This window comes from Phyllobates terribilis, unplaced genomic scaffold (assembly GCF_046119375.1).
Source record: "Phyllobates terribilis strain yellow unplaced genomic scaffold, ASM4611937v1 Scaffold_13__5_contigs__length_258822181, whole genome shotgun sequence".
NCBI classification, from domain to species: domain Eukaryota; kingdom Metazoa; phylum Chordata; class Amphibia; order Anura; family Dendrobatidae; genus Phyllobates; species Phyllobates terribilis.
Genome location: NW_027362773.1, coordinates 242,364,272 through 242,385,668, shown reverse-complemented (window position 1 = coordinate 242,385,668; position 21,397 = coordinate 242,364,272). Strand labels below are relative to the sequence as shown.

At 39.5% G+C, this 21,397-nt stretch overlaps 1 protein-coding gene across 1 annotated transcript in view; it reads left to right on the top strand.

The window, feature by feature from the left end:
- Positions 1 to 15,317, top strand: part of NOD2 (nucleotide binding oligomerization domain containing 2) — a 44,847-nt gene extending 29,530 nt beyond the window's left edge. The window contains exons 5-12 of the mRNA XM_073659357.1: positions 3,347 to 3,430; positions 7,012 to 7,095; positions 8,026 to 8,109; positions 8,205 to 8,288; positions 10,097 to 10,180; positions 11,652 to 11,735; positions 12,415 to 12,498; positions 13,700 to 15,317. Of these exons, the coding sequence (XP_073515458.1) occupies positions 3,347 to 3,430; positions 7,012 to 7,095; positions 8,026 to 8,109; positions 8,205 to 8,288; positions 10,097 to 10,180; positions 11,652 to 11,735; positions 12,415 to 12,498; positions 13,700 to 13,775 (664 nt within the window). The 3' untranslated portion in view covers positions 13,776 to 15,317. The remainder of the gene's footprint in view (positions 1 to 3,346; positions 3,431 to 7,011; positions 7,096 to 8,025; positions 8,110 to 8,204; positions 8,289 to 10,096; positions 10,181 to 11,651; positions 11,736 to 12,414; positions 12,499 to 13,699) is intronic.
- Positions 15,318 to 21,397: the final 6,080 nt, after the last annotated feature.

The following is a 21,397-nucleotide window of genomic DNA, read 5'->3' as shown; positions in this document are numbered from 1 at the left end:
CAGAGAGTTTGTTCCAAACATCTTGGAAAACTAACAACTAGTAATGAGCGAGCATGCTCGGATAAGGGGTTAACTGAGCATGCTCGGGTGTTATCCGAGTATCATCGGCATGCTCGTATATTATGCTTGAATCCCTGCGTCTGCATGATTTGCGGCTGTTAGACAGTCTCAACATGTGTGAGGATTCCGCAACGAACAATCAATCCCTGCATGTGTTGAGGCTATCAAACAGCCGCAAATCATGCAGACGCACGGACTCAAACATAATATACGAGCACGCTGAAAATACTAGGATAACACCCGATCATGCTTGGTTAACCCCTTATCTGATCACGTTCGCTCATCACAACTAACCACAGATGAAGGTTTGTGCAATTCCTTCTGTCTTTTCATGTAATCCCACACATACTCTAAAATGTTGAGATCAGAGCTTTGTGGGGTCATATTGTGACATGCAGAAGTAGTGCTGTTGCTTTAAAAGCATTCAGCAACTATTAGAAGTAACACAGTCACGAGAAGGGGAGTGTTTTAGCAGAGCCCCAGGGGGATTGTGAGGAAGTTGTTTACTGTCTGACTGGAGCCGAAGAGAAAGGTGGCTTATGACCTGTATCTCACAGAAGTCAAGGGAACAGAATTCAGGTCAGGAGGGAAGCTAAACAAAGATCAGTTAGACTCCCTGAGCTAACTGTGTGGAGTATTATCGGCCAGGAAGATAAGGACTGGAAGGAAGCCTGACAGAGATCATCTCCCTCATCACACCCTTCGTCCCCCCCCCCCCTCCATCTCCATGCAGGATAAAGCATGCTGTGTACTATTGAGTCCTTGTGAAGGAAAAGCCTGTGGTTGTTTATGAATTAAAACTTTGCTGTAGTGTGCTACCGGATAATAGACTGTACTGCTGTGCTGCAAAGGAGACTGTACTGTTATTACTGGAGCCTGTTGCTCAAAGAGACATTTGCATTGCACTGGCCGTGCCTCATTAAATGTTACTGTTCTACCGTTTATGAAAACTCTTGTCAGATGTGTCTGGTCAGCAACTGAATCTATCGTGTGCCTGAGAGAAGCTGCAGCCTATGGTCACCCTGAGTAACGGTTCCCCCAGGATTCCAATGAATTCATGTAACCGGTCTCACCCCTATCTGAACTTGGGCGGCGTGCTTGTAACAATATTATTACTTTCAGGAATTCTTATTTTTCTTTACACTGAAGATGTTTCTTGAGGACTTTGGCTGTAGGTTTGTGGCCCTTGTTCAGCTGCAGAATAAATTTGGAGCCAATCAGACGCCTCCCTGATGGTATTGCATGGTGGATAAATATCTACCTATGTTTCTCAGCATTTTTGCACTGTACTGTATATACATTTTTCTAACCTATTTATATTTTCTATTTTTTGTATGTTTTTCTGTACATGATCATAGAGGTAGCCATTTGTCCTGGGTGGCTGTATCCTCTATGAACAGCAGTTCAATGCTCAGCTTTACAGCATGCACATGGACATGTCAAAACAGTAGTCTGGAGAAGGTTTCAATGGGATAGAGTTGTGGTCATGCTTGTGTAGAGACATGAGCTGTGTCCATAACCTATTTTGTGTCCTGTATTTTAATAGATGTGTTACCTTTTATTGCAATCCTGACTGTAATGATAGTGACATAACTGACAAGAAGTGACTACTACAGATCAGTATTGGTCAGTCATAGGGTTTGGTGACTAGTGCAAAAACTACATAGTTCCAGGATTGTTTAAAATATACATAAAAAGATGTCAAATCACCAAAGAAAATGTAAAAAACTATATATTTACCATAAAAACCTGATTTAAATAAAAGGTAATTTTTCCAACAATATATTCCCTTTAAATCTGTCCAGAAAAATAGAGTTTCTTTATAATTTGCCTGTAATTACAGGAGTTTCATCAGCCTTTTAATCCAAAGACATAATGATAGGTTAGGATTGGCTTCTTTTATTATTGGTCCTAACATGCGTAAGTCTCTGTGCATGCCAAAGGTAGTGAAGATAGATTGTAAGTTAAAGGGAACAGATCATGTGAAAAAATGCTATTAATCTGCAGATATGGTGATAATCTGCAGGTTAATAGTGTTCTGAACCTGGCAACCGAACTGAGAGCCCGCCGCTGGGAGAAAATGAACATTATTCCTCCTGAGAGTGTTTGGCTTTCAGTCATAGGGGGGCGTCAGTGTGGGTTCAGTCACCGCTCTGTGTATAGAGAACAGAGGCTGTAACCGCTCCCCCCGGCACTGACTGACGGCTTGTTCTTTCTTAGGGCCGACCGTCAGTCAGGGCCGGGGGGGGGGCGGTTACAGCCTCTGATCTCTATACATAGAGCATGGACTGAACCCGCGCCGGCGCCATCCCCATGACTGAAGCCCGAACGCTGCTGGGAGGAATAATGTTCATTTTGTCCAGAAAAATGAACAAAACTGGGACCTGTGAAGGCCGTCATGAATGAACCGGAGGTGCGTATCTCTATTCATTGTCTATACGACTGCTGCAGAAAGCAGAGCACAGAACTCATATTTTCCATCAGTCCCATAGGCAGTGAATAGAGTTCGCACCTCCAGTCTATTCAAGATGGAGCTCCGCAGAGCCCAGTTCCTGGTTTCCAGAGCCCTGATCTCAGGATCAGACCCTCCGCGATCAATACATTTTTCCTTATCTTATGAATTGGAGATAATATAAAATTTAGGGAATAAACCTTTAACTGGGAGTAAATTGTATTGTCAGCAGTAAGCCCCCCCACTAATCACTAGACTAGTCACATTGCATATGCAGTCCAATTAGTGGGCAGCATGTTATAGAGTAGGATGATGTATAAGTTTGTTGAAAAAGTTTCAGTTTATCTTGTATTCTATTGATTTAAATCCCTGGTGTCTGTATGAATGTGTCCAGAGTGTGGTCCTACTAGTGATTGACAGCTATCTCTGCATGCTCAGTTATACAGGGAAGACTGATAGGACCTCCCCCTGGACTCATACATACAAACACCAGGGATTTAAATTAATAAAATGTAAGTTTTACTGAAACTTTTCCAACAAAAATATCAATCTGACCAGCTCCTCCTGCTCTATAACACCCTGCCTGCAGATCAGAGACAGTAATTGACATGACAAGTTCCTCTTAAAGGGGCACTGCACTATGAGCTGAGATATCTTTAGGTCAGGAGCTTAGGAAGGCCTTGAGAGTGACACCTCTTTATGTAGTGACCGGTGGGGTTTACTAATGTTCTTACATACTTTAGCTGACATGGTTTCTAAAGCCAGTAGGTCACCTTTAAATCATAAAGTATGGTAAATCCAAATTAGCTAAAAAACAATATTTTCTTCTTATAGTTTGAGAGACAACAACGTTACTGACAAGGGGCTCTGCAGAATCATGGAGCAAGTTCCCCAATGGCCGAACTTCCAGAAGATTGCGTATGTACACATGAAGGGATGTGACTAACATCACTGTGATCGGCTAAGACAACTAATGGGCAATGGGCCATAATGGGATGGAGATCCTAGAATTGTATGGACATATAGATAGAATGGAAATTCCCGACATCAGAATAGCCTTAGGGATAATTTTTTTGTTTTTTGTTTTTTTTGTTTTATAGGAAAAAATAAAGAAACATTTCTACTAATGGCTTTTCGAGGGCAGAATATTGTTTAAATTCATGCAAAAAAGCTAAAAACAAATCATTCATCAACATCATCATGCTTTTTTACAAGGTTCATGAAAAAATCAAACAATATTTTGAATGAACCGTATCATACACGGAAATGTAACACGATCGGTCGGCCCTTGGTACTTCTTGGTTGTCAAGATAAAATAAATATTGACTTTGATATGTATTTAAATGGATCCCGTCAGCTTGAAAATGCTGTGCAATCTATGGACATGATGATATAGAGCAGGAGACGCATGCACACAGAGACAGCTGCCAATCACTGATTAGGACTGCCCACTGGACTCCTAAGCCCAAAAAAAGCAGGGATTTAACTAAATGATATACAAGTTCTACTGAATCTTTTCCCACAATAATTAACATCAATCTATTGAGCTTCTCCTGCTCTATAACATACAGTTATATGAAAAAGTTTGGGCACCCCTATTAATCTTAAGCTTAATGTTTTATAAAAATTGGTGTTTTTGCAACAGCTATTTCAGTTTGATATATGTAATAACTGTTGGACACAGTAATGTTTCTGCCTTGAAATGAGGTTTATTGTACTAACAGAAAATGTGCAATCTGCATTCAAACAAAATTTGACAGGTGCATAAGTATGGGCACCCTTATCATTTTCTTGTTTTAAATACTCCTACCTACTTTTTACTGACTTACTAAAGCACTTTTTTTGGTTTTGTAACCTCATTGAGCTTTGAACTTCATAGCCAGGTGTATGCAATCATGAGAAAAGCTACTTAAAGTGGCCACTTGCAAGTTGTTCTCTTGTTTGAATCTCCTCTGAAGAGTGCCATCATGGGCTCCTCAAAACAACTGTCAAATGATCTGAAAACAAAGATTATTCAACATAGTTGTTCAGGGGAAGGATACAAAAAGCTGTCTCAGCGATTTAACCTGTCAGTTTCCACTGTGAGGAACATAGTAAGGAAATGGAAGAACACAGGGACAGTTCTTGTTAAGGCCAGAAGTGACAGGCCAAGAAAAACATCAAAAAGGCAGAGAAGAAGAATGGTGAGATCAGTCAAGGACAATCCTCAGACCACCTCCAGAGAGCTGCAGCATCAACTTGCTGCAGATGGTGTCACTGTGCATCGGTCAACTATACAACGCACTTTGCACAAGGAGAAGCTGTATGGGAGAGTGATGCAAAAGAAGCCGTTTCTGCAAGCACGCCACAAACAGAGTCGGCTGAGGTATGCAAAAGCACATTTGGAGAAGCCAATTTCTTTTTGGAAGAAGGTCCTGTGGACTGAAGAAACCAAGATTGAGTTGTTTGGTCATACAAAAAGGCGTTATGCATGGCTGCAAAAAAACACAGCATTCCAAGAAAAACACTTGCTACCCACAGTAAAATTTGCAAAACCTACAAAAGACAAAAAATATATCTCATACCCTACCATCATTATATATAAATGTAAAGCAAAGTTGCATATTAAATATAGGGTACTTAGTGAACTATTGGTGGAGGGTCCATCGTGCTTTGGGGCTGTGTGGCCAATGCCGGCACCGGGAATCTTGTTAAAGTTGAGGGACGCATGGATTCCACACAGTATCAGCAGATTCTTGACAATAATGTTCAAGAATCAGTGACAAAGTTGAAGTTACGCAGGGGATGGATCTTTCAGCAAGACAATGATCCAAAACACAGCTCCAAATCTACTCAGGTATTCATGCAGAGGAACAATTACAATGTTCTGGAATGGCCATCCCAGTCCCCAGACCTGAATATCATTGAACATCTGTGGGATCATTTGAAGAGGGCTGTCCATGCTCGGCGACCATCAAACTTAACTGAACTGGAATTGTTTTGTAAAGAAGAATGGTCAAAAATACCTTCATCCAGGATCCAGGAAATCATTAAAAGCTACAGGAAGCGACTAGAGGCTGTTATTTTTGCAAAAGGAGGATCTACTAAATATTAATGTCACTTTTCTGGTGAGGTACCCATACTTATGCACCTGTCAAATTTTGTTTGAATGCAGATGGCACATTTTCTGTTAGTAAAATAAACCTCATTTCAAGGCAGAAGCATTACTGTGTCCAACAGTTATTACATATATCAAACTGAAATAGCTGTTGCAAAAACACCAATTTTTATAAAACATTAAGCTTAAGATTAATAGGGGTGCCCAAACTTTTTCATATAACTGTAACATCACAATAGTTACACTGGCTCAAATATATGATCATGTAAACCTACCTTTTTTTTAAAAGATAACAACATATCTGATGACATTTTTTTACCTAAATGCATATATTTTTTTAATTAAAAAGCATTTTTGCAATAGGGTATCATTAAAAATGTTACTGAAACGCCTGAGTGTTAATACTCCCATAAGCTACAATGAAAATACCAGCACAATTGCATGGCTACTTCTCCACTACTTCTACTTTTTACCAGTCTCTTTAATTGAAAGTAGTCAAAAAAAACTCAATGCTACTGATATTGTCACACACTGTGTAGGAAAGAGTAAGTGAAACATGAAGGGGTGAGTGGGAGAGAGCCCAGACTCTAGGGAAAGGGAGTGGAGACCCCTAGGCTAATATAATGACACCCTACCTTCCCTACTGTCCCTATATTGGTTCCACACCAATCGCCAAACAGGATTCCTAGGGCCTGTAAAACCCTAGCTGCTTGGCCCTGGATAGGGAGGGGGGTGGGCACTGGTCAGTCCCCACTATAAACTAAAGACATAAAGCGAGACAAAGACAGAAGGGAACACTTAGCTTGAGCAGACTTCACAGAGATTACACCAAACATCCTCCAAAGCACCAAAGAGGAAGTAAGCTGACAGCTATAACTCCAAGCCTTCAAAAGGGAATATGTGAATATCACCGCCACCTCCCTGCAGCAAAGTGAAACTATTTAAACACCCAGGCCAGGGTGTAAATCAGAGCAGGAGGGTCAGAAGGATTTATGAAGGTGTCTGTAATGCCAAACGAAGTGAACTTCTGCAGCCAGCTGCAGAGCGATTGTCTGTCACATCTGACACATCAGTGACAGATATATGGAGATGCCAGAAATGGCCACACAGTAGACAGTGGTTGAAATCAGTCATAACAGATGACAAAGATCACCACTGTATGGTCACATTTTGTACAAGTTTAGGACTTACTGGGGGCTTCTCTTTTTGTTCCTGTGGTCATCCTGTGCTCCAGTATTCTTGTGAAAACATTGTATATATGTATAAAACATGGGGAGCACTTTGTATAAGTGCATTCTGTGACCTAACCATGGTCTCTTATCTTCTTTGGGAAAACTTAAGATCTCTAGTAACTTACGTCTTAATAGAGTACCTGCCTGACCAAGGTTGTATGTCGTTGTAGGTTATTCAGCAACAGACTGACGGATGAATGCATGGACTCCATAGCTTACATGTTGAAGCACAAGCAAAACTTTCTGGCCTTAAGGTAAATTAAAAAATGTTTTGCAGAATGAATTTAACATATTCGATTCTTTTCTACCAGGAAAGGTTTGAGAGTTACACGTTTGTTGGTTGGCCGAGGTTTCTATATGGAGCCTTTAGGGACATTTAACACCCAATAAATTAACTTGAACTTTGCTAAAATTCATTAGGGTACCTGGCAGCGCCCAATCAGGATCCATTTAAAAAACACTCATAGTTTTAGATTGGCCTTCTCCTTATTTGCATAAAGTCAGAGGGGTCAGGGATATTTCAAAAGAAGTGTAAGACAACCCCTTCTACATATGTCTCATTGGGAGGTTCGAGATACCCTATTATAGTAGTTCTACCTTAGGTGGAACCAGACCTTTTAATGGCCAATAAGTAATACAACATTTCAGTGGTTTCACTGCAGTGGTTATTGTAGGTCTATTTTTATTTAATGAAGTCCTGGGCCACAAGGGCATAGATATAAGGGGTGTCGAGTAGCACTCACACCTTGGTCAGGTGCCTTAGAAGGAGGGAAGCACTTCTCTTCTGAAAGAGAAGAAGACAACAGCGTTAGGCCAGGTTTAGACAGGTTTTTTTCATGGTCCATATATCGACCGCAAGGGTCTGGACTGACCACGGGTCTCCCAACCTGAACTTACAGCCTCATGGACACAAAAGAGACTGTAAGTTCGCACGCGGTCAGTTGAAAAATTGCGGTCCACATATGAATTGTGAAATACACCCTTTTCAAATCAGGTATTAAGCCATGTTCACAACAATTCATTCGTGAGATGTTTATTTGGACTCTATTTTCCAAAAACGCAGCAAAAATGTGCCGATTTTACTGTGTTTTTAGAAAATCATGGAAAAAACACATTGGGAATGCATTGTACTACTGCCATAAAAGTTTTAGAAACCACAAAATCATGTACATTTTTTCCCATAGGCTTGGTAATAACTTAATTACTGCTATTGGTGGACAGAAATTAGCAGGTGGCCTACGTGAAAATAAATCAATTCAATTTCTAGGGTGAGTAAAGACATCATCATTAATGGATTTGGCATTTTTTCTATTTTTTTCTGGTTGAGAACATCACTTAGATAATCAAATGTTATATTTTTCAGACTCTGGGGGAATCAGGTGGGCGATACCGGGGCAAAAGCGATTGCAGATGCCCTGCAGGATAACAAAAGCTTGATATGGCTCAGGTAATTATTGCATATTCTGTACCAATAAAATATGATTGTACATAAGCAAAATTTATAAAGGATCATTTCCAAATATTATATTCCATCCCTGTGTTTTTAGATGTGAGGAAACTGTCATGCCAATGATATCTCCAGATTATGACCACCATTTCCTGTAGACAGGCAGTATATATTTATATTTGATCTCCATTTTATATAGAGATTTACAGCACTGGGCAAAACTTTTAAGCAGATGTGAAAAAAATGCTGCAAAGTAAGAATTTTTTCCAAAATAGAAGTGTTAACAGTTTATTTTTATCACTGAACAAAATGCAAAGTGAATGAGTGGAAGAGAGAAATCGAATCAATATTTGATGTGAACTCCCTTTGCCTTCAAAACAGCATCAATTCTTCTAGGAAGGAATACTAGCAGACTGTTTTTGAAGGAACTTCTCAGGCAAGTTCCAAACATCTTGGAGAACTAATCACAGATCTTCTGTGGATATCGCTTCTGCAAATCTTCTGTCTCTTCATGTAATCCTTGACAGACTGGATGATGTTGAGATCAGGGCTCTGTGCGAGGACCATAGATGAAGTGGTCAGCCAAGGAAACTTAGTGAAACAGATGAAAGACACATCTTGCTTACTTTCCTTCAAAATTGGAAGTTGTCCTACTCAGATCAAAATTGGCAGTCACCTGTGGGACCTAGCTACTGTCTAAAGAAGTCTGGTTAGAAGTGGTCTTCATAGAAGAATTGTGGCCAAAAATCATAGCTTTTTTTAATGTCGAATTTAAGTGACTACTCTATGGACAAAGACATAGGAACTGGGGTGCAGAAACATGGCAGTAGGAGTTCTGGATTGATGAGTCAAAATTACAAATAGATGGCTGTAACAGAAGGCAATTTGCTGGACGGCTGTACAATAATGAATTGAGAGGGCAACAATTGAGCTAATGAAGTTGGGGATTTGGTCAGGATTATTGGCGTCCTCAATGCTGAGAAATACAGGGAGATACTTATCCATTATGCAATGCCACCAGGGAGAAGTCTGATTTGATCCAAATTTATTCTGTAGCAGAACAATGACCCCAAACATACAGCCAATGTCAATAAGAACTATCTTCAGTTTAAAGAAGAACAAGGAGTCCTGGAGGTGATGATATGGCCCCACAAAGCCCTGATCTCAACATCATTGAGTCTGTCAGGGATTACATGAAAAGACAGAAGGATTTGTGCAAGTGACACCCACAGAAGATCTGTGGTTAGTTCTCCAAGATGTTTGGAACAACCTCTCTACTGAGATCCTTCAAAAACTGTGTGAAAGTGTACCTAGAAGAACTGAAGTTTTATTACTGTTCTGTAGGCAAAGAGAAAATATTGATTTTTAGATTATTCTTTTGTTCATTCACTTGGCATTTTGTTAAAAATCAAGTATTAACACTTCTATTTTTGATAACATTCTTACCTTCCAGTATTGCCTAAACCTTTTTCACAGAACTGTATCGACACAAAAAGATTAGCAACATTGCAAAAACTTTGTAACCCAGGGCTAAATTTAAAGTTCAGCAAGCAATATAAAGATATTGACTCAGCAGAGGACGCTATTTGTTGTCAGCTCAGAAGACAGAAAATTAGGGATTGCCTGGATGTGTTTTACATGATTTAAGTTGGTATAAAGGGAAGATAAATCACGTAAGGCTAAGGTTCTGATTCATCAAGGTGTTCACAGATTTAGAGATCAATAAATTCATCCGATAAAAATATTCTATGACAATTCTAAGTTCTATTTTATTCCAATTCTAACCAGTTATTTCTTTTAATTTTCAGTTTGGTGGGAAACAACATAGGAAGTGTTGGTGGAGAAGCCCTGGCTGACATGTTGGAGAGGAACACAGCTCTGGAGGAACTATGGTAAGTGTTATTACGGTAAGGTCACCATAATACACCTCTATGGTGCCAAAGTACGTCACTTATGGAAGTCTTAGGGTTCCTGCCATAGTTCTATTTCATACATGGCATGTTTTATCCCATCAGGTGCCGTAATATTGAGGGATAATGTTGTTTGCAGGGGAGAACACCCTCAATAATAGAGCACCCTACTAAGACACCATATGAAAAGTCACCGAGTTCCTCCTCTTCCATAAAATGGCCAACATTTGAAATTTTTTTTTTACCATTTTTAGGTCAAAGAAATAGAGATTAGAAATATTGCTAGAATTCGTATTTTACAGGACAGCATTGTGATACCACATCTAAACTTATTTTTTTCAGTGGTTATTAATTCTGGAGAGTCAAAATACAAATTAGACATGGAATCTTCTTTTTTTAAAGATACACAGCGGGTTCTAAAAAAAAACAGTGCAAAATCCGAGACAGGGTCTCCTCCTACTAAGTGACACTAGTGTCTTCCTAAGTAGCAGAATGGACCCTTCAGGCCTTGATTGTGACTGTTACCTCTGTATCCCCAATATGTACTAGGGGGGTTTTGACCACTTTATGATTTATTTGAATGATTTATTGTTTCTATTGATGCCACCATCCAGAACATGCAGAATTTTTCAGAATATATGATCTTGTGCCACTCCTCTTCCAACAATGCAAAGGTTAGATGTTCTGTGGACAGAGAGGTTAGAGAGTTAGGAGGTTCTGAGACCAGCAGAGGACTTGGAGAAGCTGTGAGGTCTGTATTTCAAATGTATGGAATGACAGAGCAGACTGGGGTTATAATTACCATCCAGATGATGGCAGTGTATCAGGTATTGATCAGTGGTGGAACCAGAAAATAACATTATTATCTCACAGCGCCGTTCCGTTTCATTCATTGGGGCGGATACGGTATGTGCGATTATAATATTATTTTCTAGTTCCACCACTGACTGATAGCAATTACACTGAAATGATCTGTACACTAATTATAACTCTACTTTTACTTACATAGGGAATTCTGACCTAACAAGTTCCCTTTAAAGAGGACCTGTCACAAGGTCAAAAGTGACCAGTTTTTGCTCTGATCTTATTCCTGCTGCTCCCCTGAGTATTTTGCTTTTTTTTTTATCCACCATACAGTTTTAGAGATTTGAGCCTTTTTATTTAGTGTTACTTTTTATGCTCTTTACAAAGGGGTGTAACTAACAGGGTAATGATACAAAGCCGCCTAAAGACCTGCCTCCGAGGATCCTGTGAGCCATGCCCCTTTAGTAAAGACCATTAAAACTAGCACTAAATAAAATGGCCCATATTTTTGGATAAAAAAAATGAATATTCAGGGGAGCAGCAGGAAAGAAATAAAAGCAAGATTTTGGCAACTTTTGACCTGGTGACAGGTCTTCTTTAACAACCTATATAGAAATATTTTTAGAGATTTTCCTATTATATCTTGCAGGCTGGATGACAACAAACTTCAGGATAGTGACGCCATTCTGATAGCAGAGAGTCTTAAGAAAAACCAGGCCTTGAAGGTTTTAAAGTAAGAATATTTTCAGTAAAGTCATATTCAGTGAAGTCCTAATAAATGTGTGATTAACGTCTCTGTGCTCTATGTATACTTCTCATGTGTGCAGTAGAAGAGAGCCAGCTAAATAAAGATACTTATATAAAGCATATTATACAAAAATTGGGCTAAATGGATGCTTTCAGTCAAAGATAGCATGAAAGTATTACACTAACATTCATGTATGCTTCCACTTAAAGCACCACTCCAGCGTTTGTTTTTTTCAGTGCTGGAGTGGCGCTTTAAATGTAAGTCCCCTGCACCAGTTCTTATACTCACCTTCTGGCAGCTTCACCTTTTACTGACGCCACTCCGGTCCCGCGGTGCCATCTTGTGCCTGTAACTTTTCACTGACCAGAAGCCAGAAGTTACGTCACAGGAACTCAATGCAAGTCTATGAGAGCCGAAACAAAGCCAGAACGAGGCTTTCATAGAGATGTACTGAAAAGTGACCTCCGGCACGCTCCATGAAACACTGGAAGTATCGGCAGGTCACTTTTCATCGGAGACCGATGGGAAAAGCGCTGGAAACGGATGAAGGCGGCGGCAGGGGGCAGGGGAATCATATTTAAAGCACCACTCCAGAGGTGCAATAAAAAAAAATAAAGTGGAGTGGTGCTTTAACTCATACAATTTTCTGTTTTTATTTTTCTAGACTTTCTAACAATGATTTCAGTAAAACTGGCGTGTCTGCCCTAGTTGAAGCACTGACGTCCAACAACGTTATCACTGCCATCTGGTAAGTTACGTACCTGAAGGTGCATTTACACCACCCGACCCGTGGCAGTAAACGACTGCCGATCAGTAGATATTTACAGCTCATTGATCCTTTAACAGGTTGTTACACAGGTAGATCGCTCTTCAGATGGAACCATTTGTAATAGATCGATCGGGGGCGTAAATAATGGTAAATTGTAAATGGAGAACTAGACAGGTAAACAAGATGTGCTCCACACCCTTCTCCAGAGCTCTTTCTTCTGCCCAAAGTACTTTTTACCTTATAGTACAACACATCTTGAGAGTTTAAACTAGACAGGCCACCTGGTAGCCAGTTGGATAATTAGAATAGAAGACAAAAAAAGATAAAGTAATTTTAGAGGTCTGGAGTGGCACTCCTCTGTGAGCTTTATGGCCTGCTCTGCCCCTCATTGCATTGATTGACAGTGTTGAACTGTCAACTACACTTCTTTTAAAGGGAAGCCATCATCAGAAAATTACCTAATGTCACATACATGTCAGTGATTGTGGGGGTGATCGCGTGTGGAGAAGGCTCAGGAGCTGAATTCTCTACACGTGGCAGATACCGGCTACATTAAATAGCCGGCATCTGTCTCTCTAAGATCCCACTACTACTGGTAACCATTTAAATGCTGCTGTCAATCTCTAGAAGCAATGTTTAAAGGGAATATGTTAGCAGGTTTTTGCTATACAATTTGACAGCAGCATGATTTAGGGGCAGAGACCCTGATTCCAGGGGAGCATCAGTTGTGATGGAATCATAGCCCAGTAAGTGACACATCCCTGGAATCAGGGTCTCTGTCTCTACATCATGCTGCTCTCAAATTACATAGCAAAAACCTCCTGACAAAAACCTCCCTTTAAATGGAACATGTGCTGGTGCTTGCAATCATTGTGGTATCACAGGATATACAGCCCCTTGAAAAAATATTCATACCCTTCAACTTTTCCACATTTTTTCCCGTTACACCCACAAACTTAAATGTATTTTATTGGGATTTTATTTGATACACCATCACAAAGTAGCAAGTATTTGTGAAGCGTAAAGGAAATGATACACAGTTTTCTAATTATTTTAAAAATCGAAATCTGAAAAATGTGATGTGCATGATCTTAGGGGAGATCTGACTCTGGCTTCCATGATGATTCTTCGAATGCATTGAACTAATCAATCTGTGATTTTGTGTGTTTGTTCTCGCTAGGATGAAAGGAAATAAACTCACAGTTGAAGAACAGGAAACATTTGAAAAGCTGGAGCGACTATATCTTAAAGGATAATCAACTTATCGAAAAACTACAAGCAGATACAGCAGGACTTTCTTGGGCTCCTTGATGTGCCTCTTGTGGTGACTCCCTCAGTTGTTATGATTAGGATTAGACCTTCATAGTTCTAGAGGTCTCAAAATTGGGAATTTCAGAAATAATGACTACTGATACTAAAACAAAAAATTAAAAATAAAAAAAATACAAAAATATGCCTCGCTTGGAAGCACTTTCAAAGTGTTTATAATATATTTATTTTAAGAATTACAGTACTTAGTAATTTAGCAACTCACAATTTTGTGGCACATGATCATTTATGGATATATTATTAGTAGGCAGAAAAAGAAATAAATCAGTTAGATACTTAAAGAAGTTTGTTGGCCGAAGAGTTTGATAGGAGACTGCTAGGAGGGGTCTGGCTGCTGTGATACGAGTGATCACTAAAACGGAGTGGTAAGATGGTGGAATATCCTAGTAATGTGCCATCAAAGCCTAAAAAAATGTTTTCTCTTTGGGTAAAGCTCATTGGCAAAAGTAAGACATAAACCTAACAATTTGCTAAACTGTAAATTTATGAATGTTAGACAATGGTCTTGTTGGGTTTCATACATTGTATGTTGCATGTATGATGGTAACGTTACTGTACATGTAATCTGCTATGTTACCCTTGCTGCAATTTAAGACCCCCCCTTACACATTAGACTACCAAGCCAATATCAATGTGTTCAGCCGGCGCTCTAATGTGCATGGGTGCTCCAGCCAACTCATCGTTGGTAGACATTTCCATTGGGCATGCCCACTTTTGGACTTCCAATTGTTTTGTTCTCCCGGAGATAAGCTATTGGCAAAGATGTCAGTCGGTGCCTTTCTCAGAGAGAACATGGGACTGCTTGGCCGCATGAGCGCTCCGTTGTATGGAGATGGCTGTCGATCGGTCAAAGCATCGTTCCGCTGACAGCCAACTCATATGATTGGAGGGCGTTAGTTTCTTTTTCACAGACTACATATCCTGAAACTTGTATATTTCTGCATATATACAGAATACACCCTTCATATAATCTCCGGATTTCTCACAGATGCTTGGCTTTTATGTTGTACATATGACAAAGTCACTGGTGATATATGTGAGGGGAGGTATGTTTCACTACGGCTTCTTGCCTCAGTGAATTAAACCTACACTTTCTTCCAGCATGTTATATGTTGCGAGGTTAAACCAACAAGTTCAAAGGGAGTTTTTTTTGTGAATGACATAGACGGGAGGGAAGTCATTCACCATATCTCCACCTCAGGGTGTGGCAGAGCAAGGTTAAATGATCAGTCCCTGTTTTTTTTTCTCTGGTCTGGAGGAGGAAGTCTCCAGACGGTGAGTGGAAGCCAGAGAGCTCCACAGAAGGATTTTGTTGGACTGTTTGTGATACCGAGAGCAGGTGAAACCCGCTCACCTATGAACTGTGCTATACTTTGTCTTTTTGTTTTCCCGTTATCCCGGAGAGGACTTGTTTATTTTTGTGTAAAAATGCTGGAGTTTATGCCGTGTATTAATAAACCCACAGGAAGTTAACCAGAGACATGTTTCCTGTGTCTTGCTTTTTAGAGAACACATGAAGGCATCACATGGACTTCAGTATAAGCTCATATTGTGACTCTAAATTGAAATCCATCCATTATATCTATGAGTCGTACATGTTTGCAATGGAATGTGTATTAAGAAACGTTATAAATATGAAATTATATACTGTAAACTCAAACTTTAAAAGGGTCGACGACATGGTCTTGGGTGCCTAGTGCCAATAGCTATGTTGTAACCCCCAATACTATTCCATAAAAGATTGAAATGTTATTTTTTCTTACAGGTTTTTTTTTTGTACCATAGGGGAAATTGTCATCAAGCAGTGCAGCTTCCTGCACATTAACAGTATGTAATATACACACTGTTAGGATTTGGCCTTGCTATCTGGTTAGAGCAATTATTGCATATCCACAAATGGCATACTTGCAGTCATGTAATGACTGGTCAAACCGGATAGCAGAGCCGAACCTAATAGTGTCTATATTACAGCAACCTACGCTGCTTGTCAAAAGTTTGCTTTAGGGTTCACTGCAATGTTAATTCCTATATTTCTTTTCAGACTTCCTGATAAGCAGTTTGTAACCTGCTCCTTATTTCAGATTTTCTCTTGTGGGCATATCCCTACCAGTAATATATGCTTGAAGTCCTTGTGTCCAGTAGGCAGGCTGCTGTCTTCACTAGCTCTCATGTATCAGCACAGCCTCACTCCTGGACTGATTTTCCATCATACAACTCATGAATAATCAGGTGCTTTACAGCCTATCTGCATCCTGAATGAGCTCTCCTCCCTAACATCTGCACTTGTGATCCCTGCAGACAATCACCCAGAGACTCATACCTTCTACATCAACGGATCTACTTAGCACAGTGACTGGCTGCAATGATCACATGCTGTTATGACATCAACGCTGCAGCCTGTCAAACGAATGCAAGACCAACAACGGAGTGGGATCACTGGAGGGAGAGAGGGTTGTAATGCTGAATTTCTTATTTGTAACACAAACGAGCAGGGCCAGACTGGAAGTGAAACTCATCCCTGGCATTTGAGAGTGCACAGGCCCACCCGGTGCGTGGTGAATGTGAAATATTTCTGCACACGTGAGTTTGGTTGATTTCTGTATATGTCACATTTTTTAAACATAAATTGCTGTAAACTTCACTTTATCATCAAAAGACAAAACTGAATTGATGTAATGTAGAATAGAAATTTCCTTCCAGGAAAATGTTAATTTCTTTCAATGGGAGGGACGGACATATTTGTAATATAGAGCTTGGTGATCCCAAAATGCTGTTTGATAGAACCAGAAAAGTGAATGAGAGGTCTGAAATCTCATGGAAAAGCAGTTTATTTTCTCCTTGCAGATTTGGAGCAGTTTCATGTCAGCAGCATCTTTTCTTACAGCATTTTTCACCCTTTCTAAAGAACGGGAAAAAAATCTCATATAAACCGCAGCAATATCAAGGCAACAAGCCAAGCGACACGTTTTTGGTGCAGAAATGTCTGCAGCAAATACTTATGGTGTGCACATACCCGCGCCGAATCATTACCAGTAATCACTGCAGACTATGGGCTGTTATCTTTACTAGATACTGACTTCAACAATTATCTCGAACAGGAGAAAGATGCGTTTACACCGGCCGACTGCAGCCGTTATTACGGCTTTCCACCGCTATGTCATGTAACTGTAATTATGTGATTCATACAGTTGCAGTTACTAGATTCTCATCATCTTCTCTCAATGTTCTGCTGAGTGAAGCAGAAGAAAATCTCTTCAGAACACGACCACAAATAGCACAAATCACATTCCTGCAGTGACAACCGACCGACAAGCAGAGCCGAATCCTAACATTGTATATAGTGCACATTTCGTAATTCAAATCCTAACATTGTATATAGTGTGCACTGTCAGTTATTCCGGAAGCTGTACTGCTTGCTGAAAGTTTCCTTTGGGGTGAAAAACCCCTTTAACAGCTGTGGTCAGTAAAGGGTAAATGCACCTTAAGGAGAACCTGACAGCAAGTAAAGTCATGGCTGTGATGGCGCTGTATAAATGCACCTGCTCTGTGATAGTCTCAGGGTTCTGTTTCAAGTGCAGAGAGCATCATGAAGACCAAGGAACACACCAGGCAGGTCCGAGATACTGTTGTGGCGAAGTTTAAAGCCGGATTTGGATACAAAAAGATTTCCCAAGTTTTAAACATCTCAAGGAGCACTGTGCAAGCGATCATATTGAAATGGAAAGAGTATCAGACCACTGCAAATCTACCAAGAACCAGCCGTCCCTCAAACTTTCATCTCGAACAAGGAGAAGACTGATCAGAGATGCAGCCAAAAGGCCCATGATCACTCTGGATGAACTGCAGAGATCTACAGCTCAGGGGGGAGAGTCTGTCCATAGGAAAACAATCAGTCCTACACTGCACAAATCTGGCCTTTATGCTAGAGTGGCAAGAAGAAAGCCACAATATAGCACTCCCCACTTTTCAGTTTTTAATTTTTTTAAAAAGTTTAAAATATCCAATAAATTTCGTTCCACTTCACGATTGTGTCCCACTTGTTGTTGATTCTTCCCCCAAAAATTTGAACTTTATATCTTTATGTTTGAAGCCAGAAATGAGGCAAAGGGTAGAAAAGTTCAAGGGGGCCAAATACTTTCACAAGGCACTGTATGTCTGCACAACTTTTGTTAATGAATTGCTGCTGGATCCGCTCTAAATGATGATTACTCGACATGTGAACACAGTCTTACTTTAGGGAGTCTTGCTTTTTCGGTCCGTGGGCCATTGTATGGTCTTATCTCCTTACTGTTTGGACTCGCTGAGCTCATTCTACCGGTCATGGTTACAATATATCCAAGAACAGATGTGCAGCCATTCTTTCCTTTCTTTTTTTGCTTATATTTTATGTTATATAGAGTTCCTCAGTATATTTATTTGTCATCCCCGATTACCTTTTTCATCTCTCCTTACAAGTATGTCTTGTATCTTAGCTACAACATGGTAGAAAGACGGGTTCTTTACAGTTAGAGCAGTCAGACTGTGGAATAGCCGAGCACAAGAGGTAGTAATGGCCGACACTATAGAAGCATTTAAAAAAGGGCTGGATACTTTAACAAAACACGACGTTATGAGTTATAAATAATTCACTGGTCAATGCAATTTTTCTGGCAAAAGGTTTTAAAACATATTTTAAGTCAATTTTGGCTGCTGATTACAAATACGAACTCCGTTTTTGGCTATCACATCAGGATTTCGAGATATTTTCAATTTTTGATGAAAATTACTCCTATCGAATGCTTTTTGATAAAAACACATGATTTTCGGAATTACATTTTGTATATTTTTAATCAAGGAATAACAAAGATTACAAAGTCTATGTACAGCAAATCAAATATACTTACAGAATTAAACTACAAAATATAAAAACACATATATATGGCACACAGATGAATGGCAAATGGCAGTTATTTGAACTTTCTTTTCTTGGCTGATCTGTGATGTACAGCTTCTGAGTTGTCTCTCATCAAGTTCCAGTAATAGTCAGCCATCATATGTGAGTCCCACCGGCCTTGATACCGTTCTTCCATTGTTTTAATGTCCTGATGAAAATGCTCCCCTTGTTCCTCGCTCACATCCCCAAGGTTCTCTGGAAAAAAGTCCAAATGGCTGTGTAAATAGTGAATCTTGATACTCATTCTACATCCAAGATTTCCCAGACTCATTAGTAGCTCTTCCACAATCTCTTCATAGTTGTCTGCTTTCTTATTCCCTAGAAAATTCTGCACCACATTACAAAACGCATTCCAAGCTTTTTCTTCTGTCTCATTCATTGATGTGATAAAGTTTGGGTCTCTCATAAGTGTTCTTATTTGAGGTCCATCAAATATTCCAGCCTTTTTCTTCTCTTCACTAAGACCAGGAAAAGTTGAACATATATAGTTAAAGCATTCTCCACTGTGATTGAGAGCTTTGACGAACTGCTTCATCAATCCAAGTTTTATGTGCAAGGGAGGAAAGACAAAGTTAACCATTTTCAAATCAGCACAAATTAACCACCCATGAACATTATATTGTAACCTCTCTAAAACAATCTTGATGTTTTTATATTCTTCTTTAAGTTTTACAGAATGACCTATTGGTACAGAGCCATACTTATTTCCATTGTGTAACAGAACACATTTGAAACTTCTTTTGGAACTATCAATAAAAAGCCTCCAATCCCTTGAATCATATGCTGTAAGTCCCATAAAGAGAAGTAACCCTTCAACATCAGTACAATAGACAAGCTTGCGATCTGAATGGAAGTACTTCCGCAGTTCTGCTTCCCTGCTACGATAAAATGAGACACTTGTACCGGGTTTCAACATTCGATTCTCTTGTAGTCTTGAAGCCAATAGTTCAGCAGACTCTTTTGGTAGATAAAGAACTCTAACCAGATCATTCAAAGCAGACTGAGTAAACAGAATTGGTTTGTCACAATCTTCATCAAATGGCTGAAAAATATCCGGACTGTCTTCTTCATCAGTATAACAATGTGAGGAGAGATCTGTGTTAACATTTTCTGGAAGCGCAGTAAATTTTGGAACAGGTATATCTTCACTATGGGCAACTGGTCGAATAGCTGAAGGGATACTCGGGTATTGCAAATATTGCTTGTTTTTCTTATTGAAACCTTTTACATCGACAAGGCAGAAATAGCAGTCTTCTAAATGATTGCTTGGTTCTCTCCAAACCATAGGAACTCCAAACTGAAGTTTAGCATTCTTTCCTTGAGACCATGATCTCAAGCTCTCAATACAGGTTTTGCACACTTTGTGAGGAGCCCAATGCGTGTCTTGGTCTCCAAGTTTTACTTTGAAGTACGCAAAATACACCCTCTTAACAAAGTCAGTAATGTTGCGCCTCTGAGTCTTCACAGTAAAGTTTCCACAGATGTAACAAAAAATATTTGGATCATTTGAGCACTGTCTTCTGCGAGATGTAGAGGCGATTGAATTTCTGTCCCTCCCCCCACACACCTTAGGTATTGATTCACAAACAAAAAACAGAAAACCAGTAGAATAAAAACAATAAATATCAAAATTCATTAAAAATTTCAATAAATAAAACAGTACCTGCACACGACTGCTGTGTACGTTGAAAACTGTTTTTTTACTTTCTTATCATAACAAATGGGAATTATGCATTTTCAAAGAAAACAAAGATATTCTCACATTTATTGGGAGACTAAATGAAAACTAAATTTACCTTAGTGAACCGTATAAACCGGCACTTTTCATACAATACTTATATTTTTCATGGAATTCATGAAAATGGGCTATATACCTATAGCGCAAAAACGTGATGTGATAGAGAACTTATAAGATCAGATTTGAATTCAGCACCCTCAAATTAGTCTAAAATTGTTCTTAAAGTCCATGCCAGAAAAATTATTATTTTTTTTTTGTAGACCAGTGAATCTAGCAATAGAAAATGTATAACTATGAAGATAGTTTAAACTTTATGGTCCTAGGTCTTTTTTCAACCTATATAATTATGTAACTATGTAGAATGTACATTAGGAAAATGCTTGAAATGCAATTCCCTATAATATTATTTTACAAGTAATTTTCTCTTAACTTTTTTCTTTGTAAAGTGTAGTTATAAACCCAATCTCTGGATCTAAAAAGTACAAAAACACTCCTGAAACACTTGCACGTTTGATCTCTATTTCTTATGGTGCATAGGGGTAACCATAATGATAAGGCTCCTGCTTGGTAACAAGTGCAGTTATTTGCCTCTATAATGAAAGAGAATTACCAATGATGAAAAAGGGTTAACACTTGGACCCTACATCAGTAATAGCCCCTGTAGTAACCATGACAACTGTTATGAGGTCATAACCACGTCATAAAGAAGATTCCATAAAAGAAGTGCACACTGCCATGATCAGTGCCATTACTGATGCGCCTGAGGACCTAGAGCTTGACCACCCCAAGTAATGTGCCGACCTTAGTGTAATTTGGAGGTTCTAGCAGGGAATGGGGGTGTCTGCTTTAGGCGCCCCCAGGGCATGAGACGGTAACAG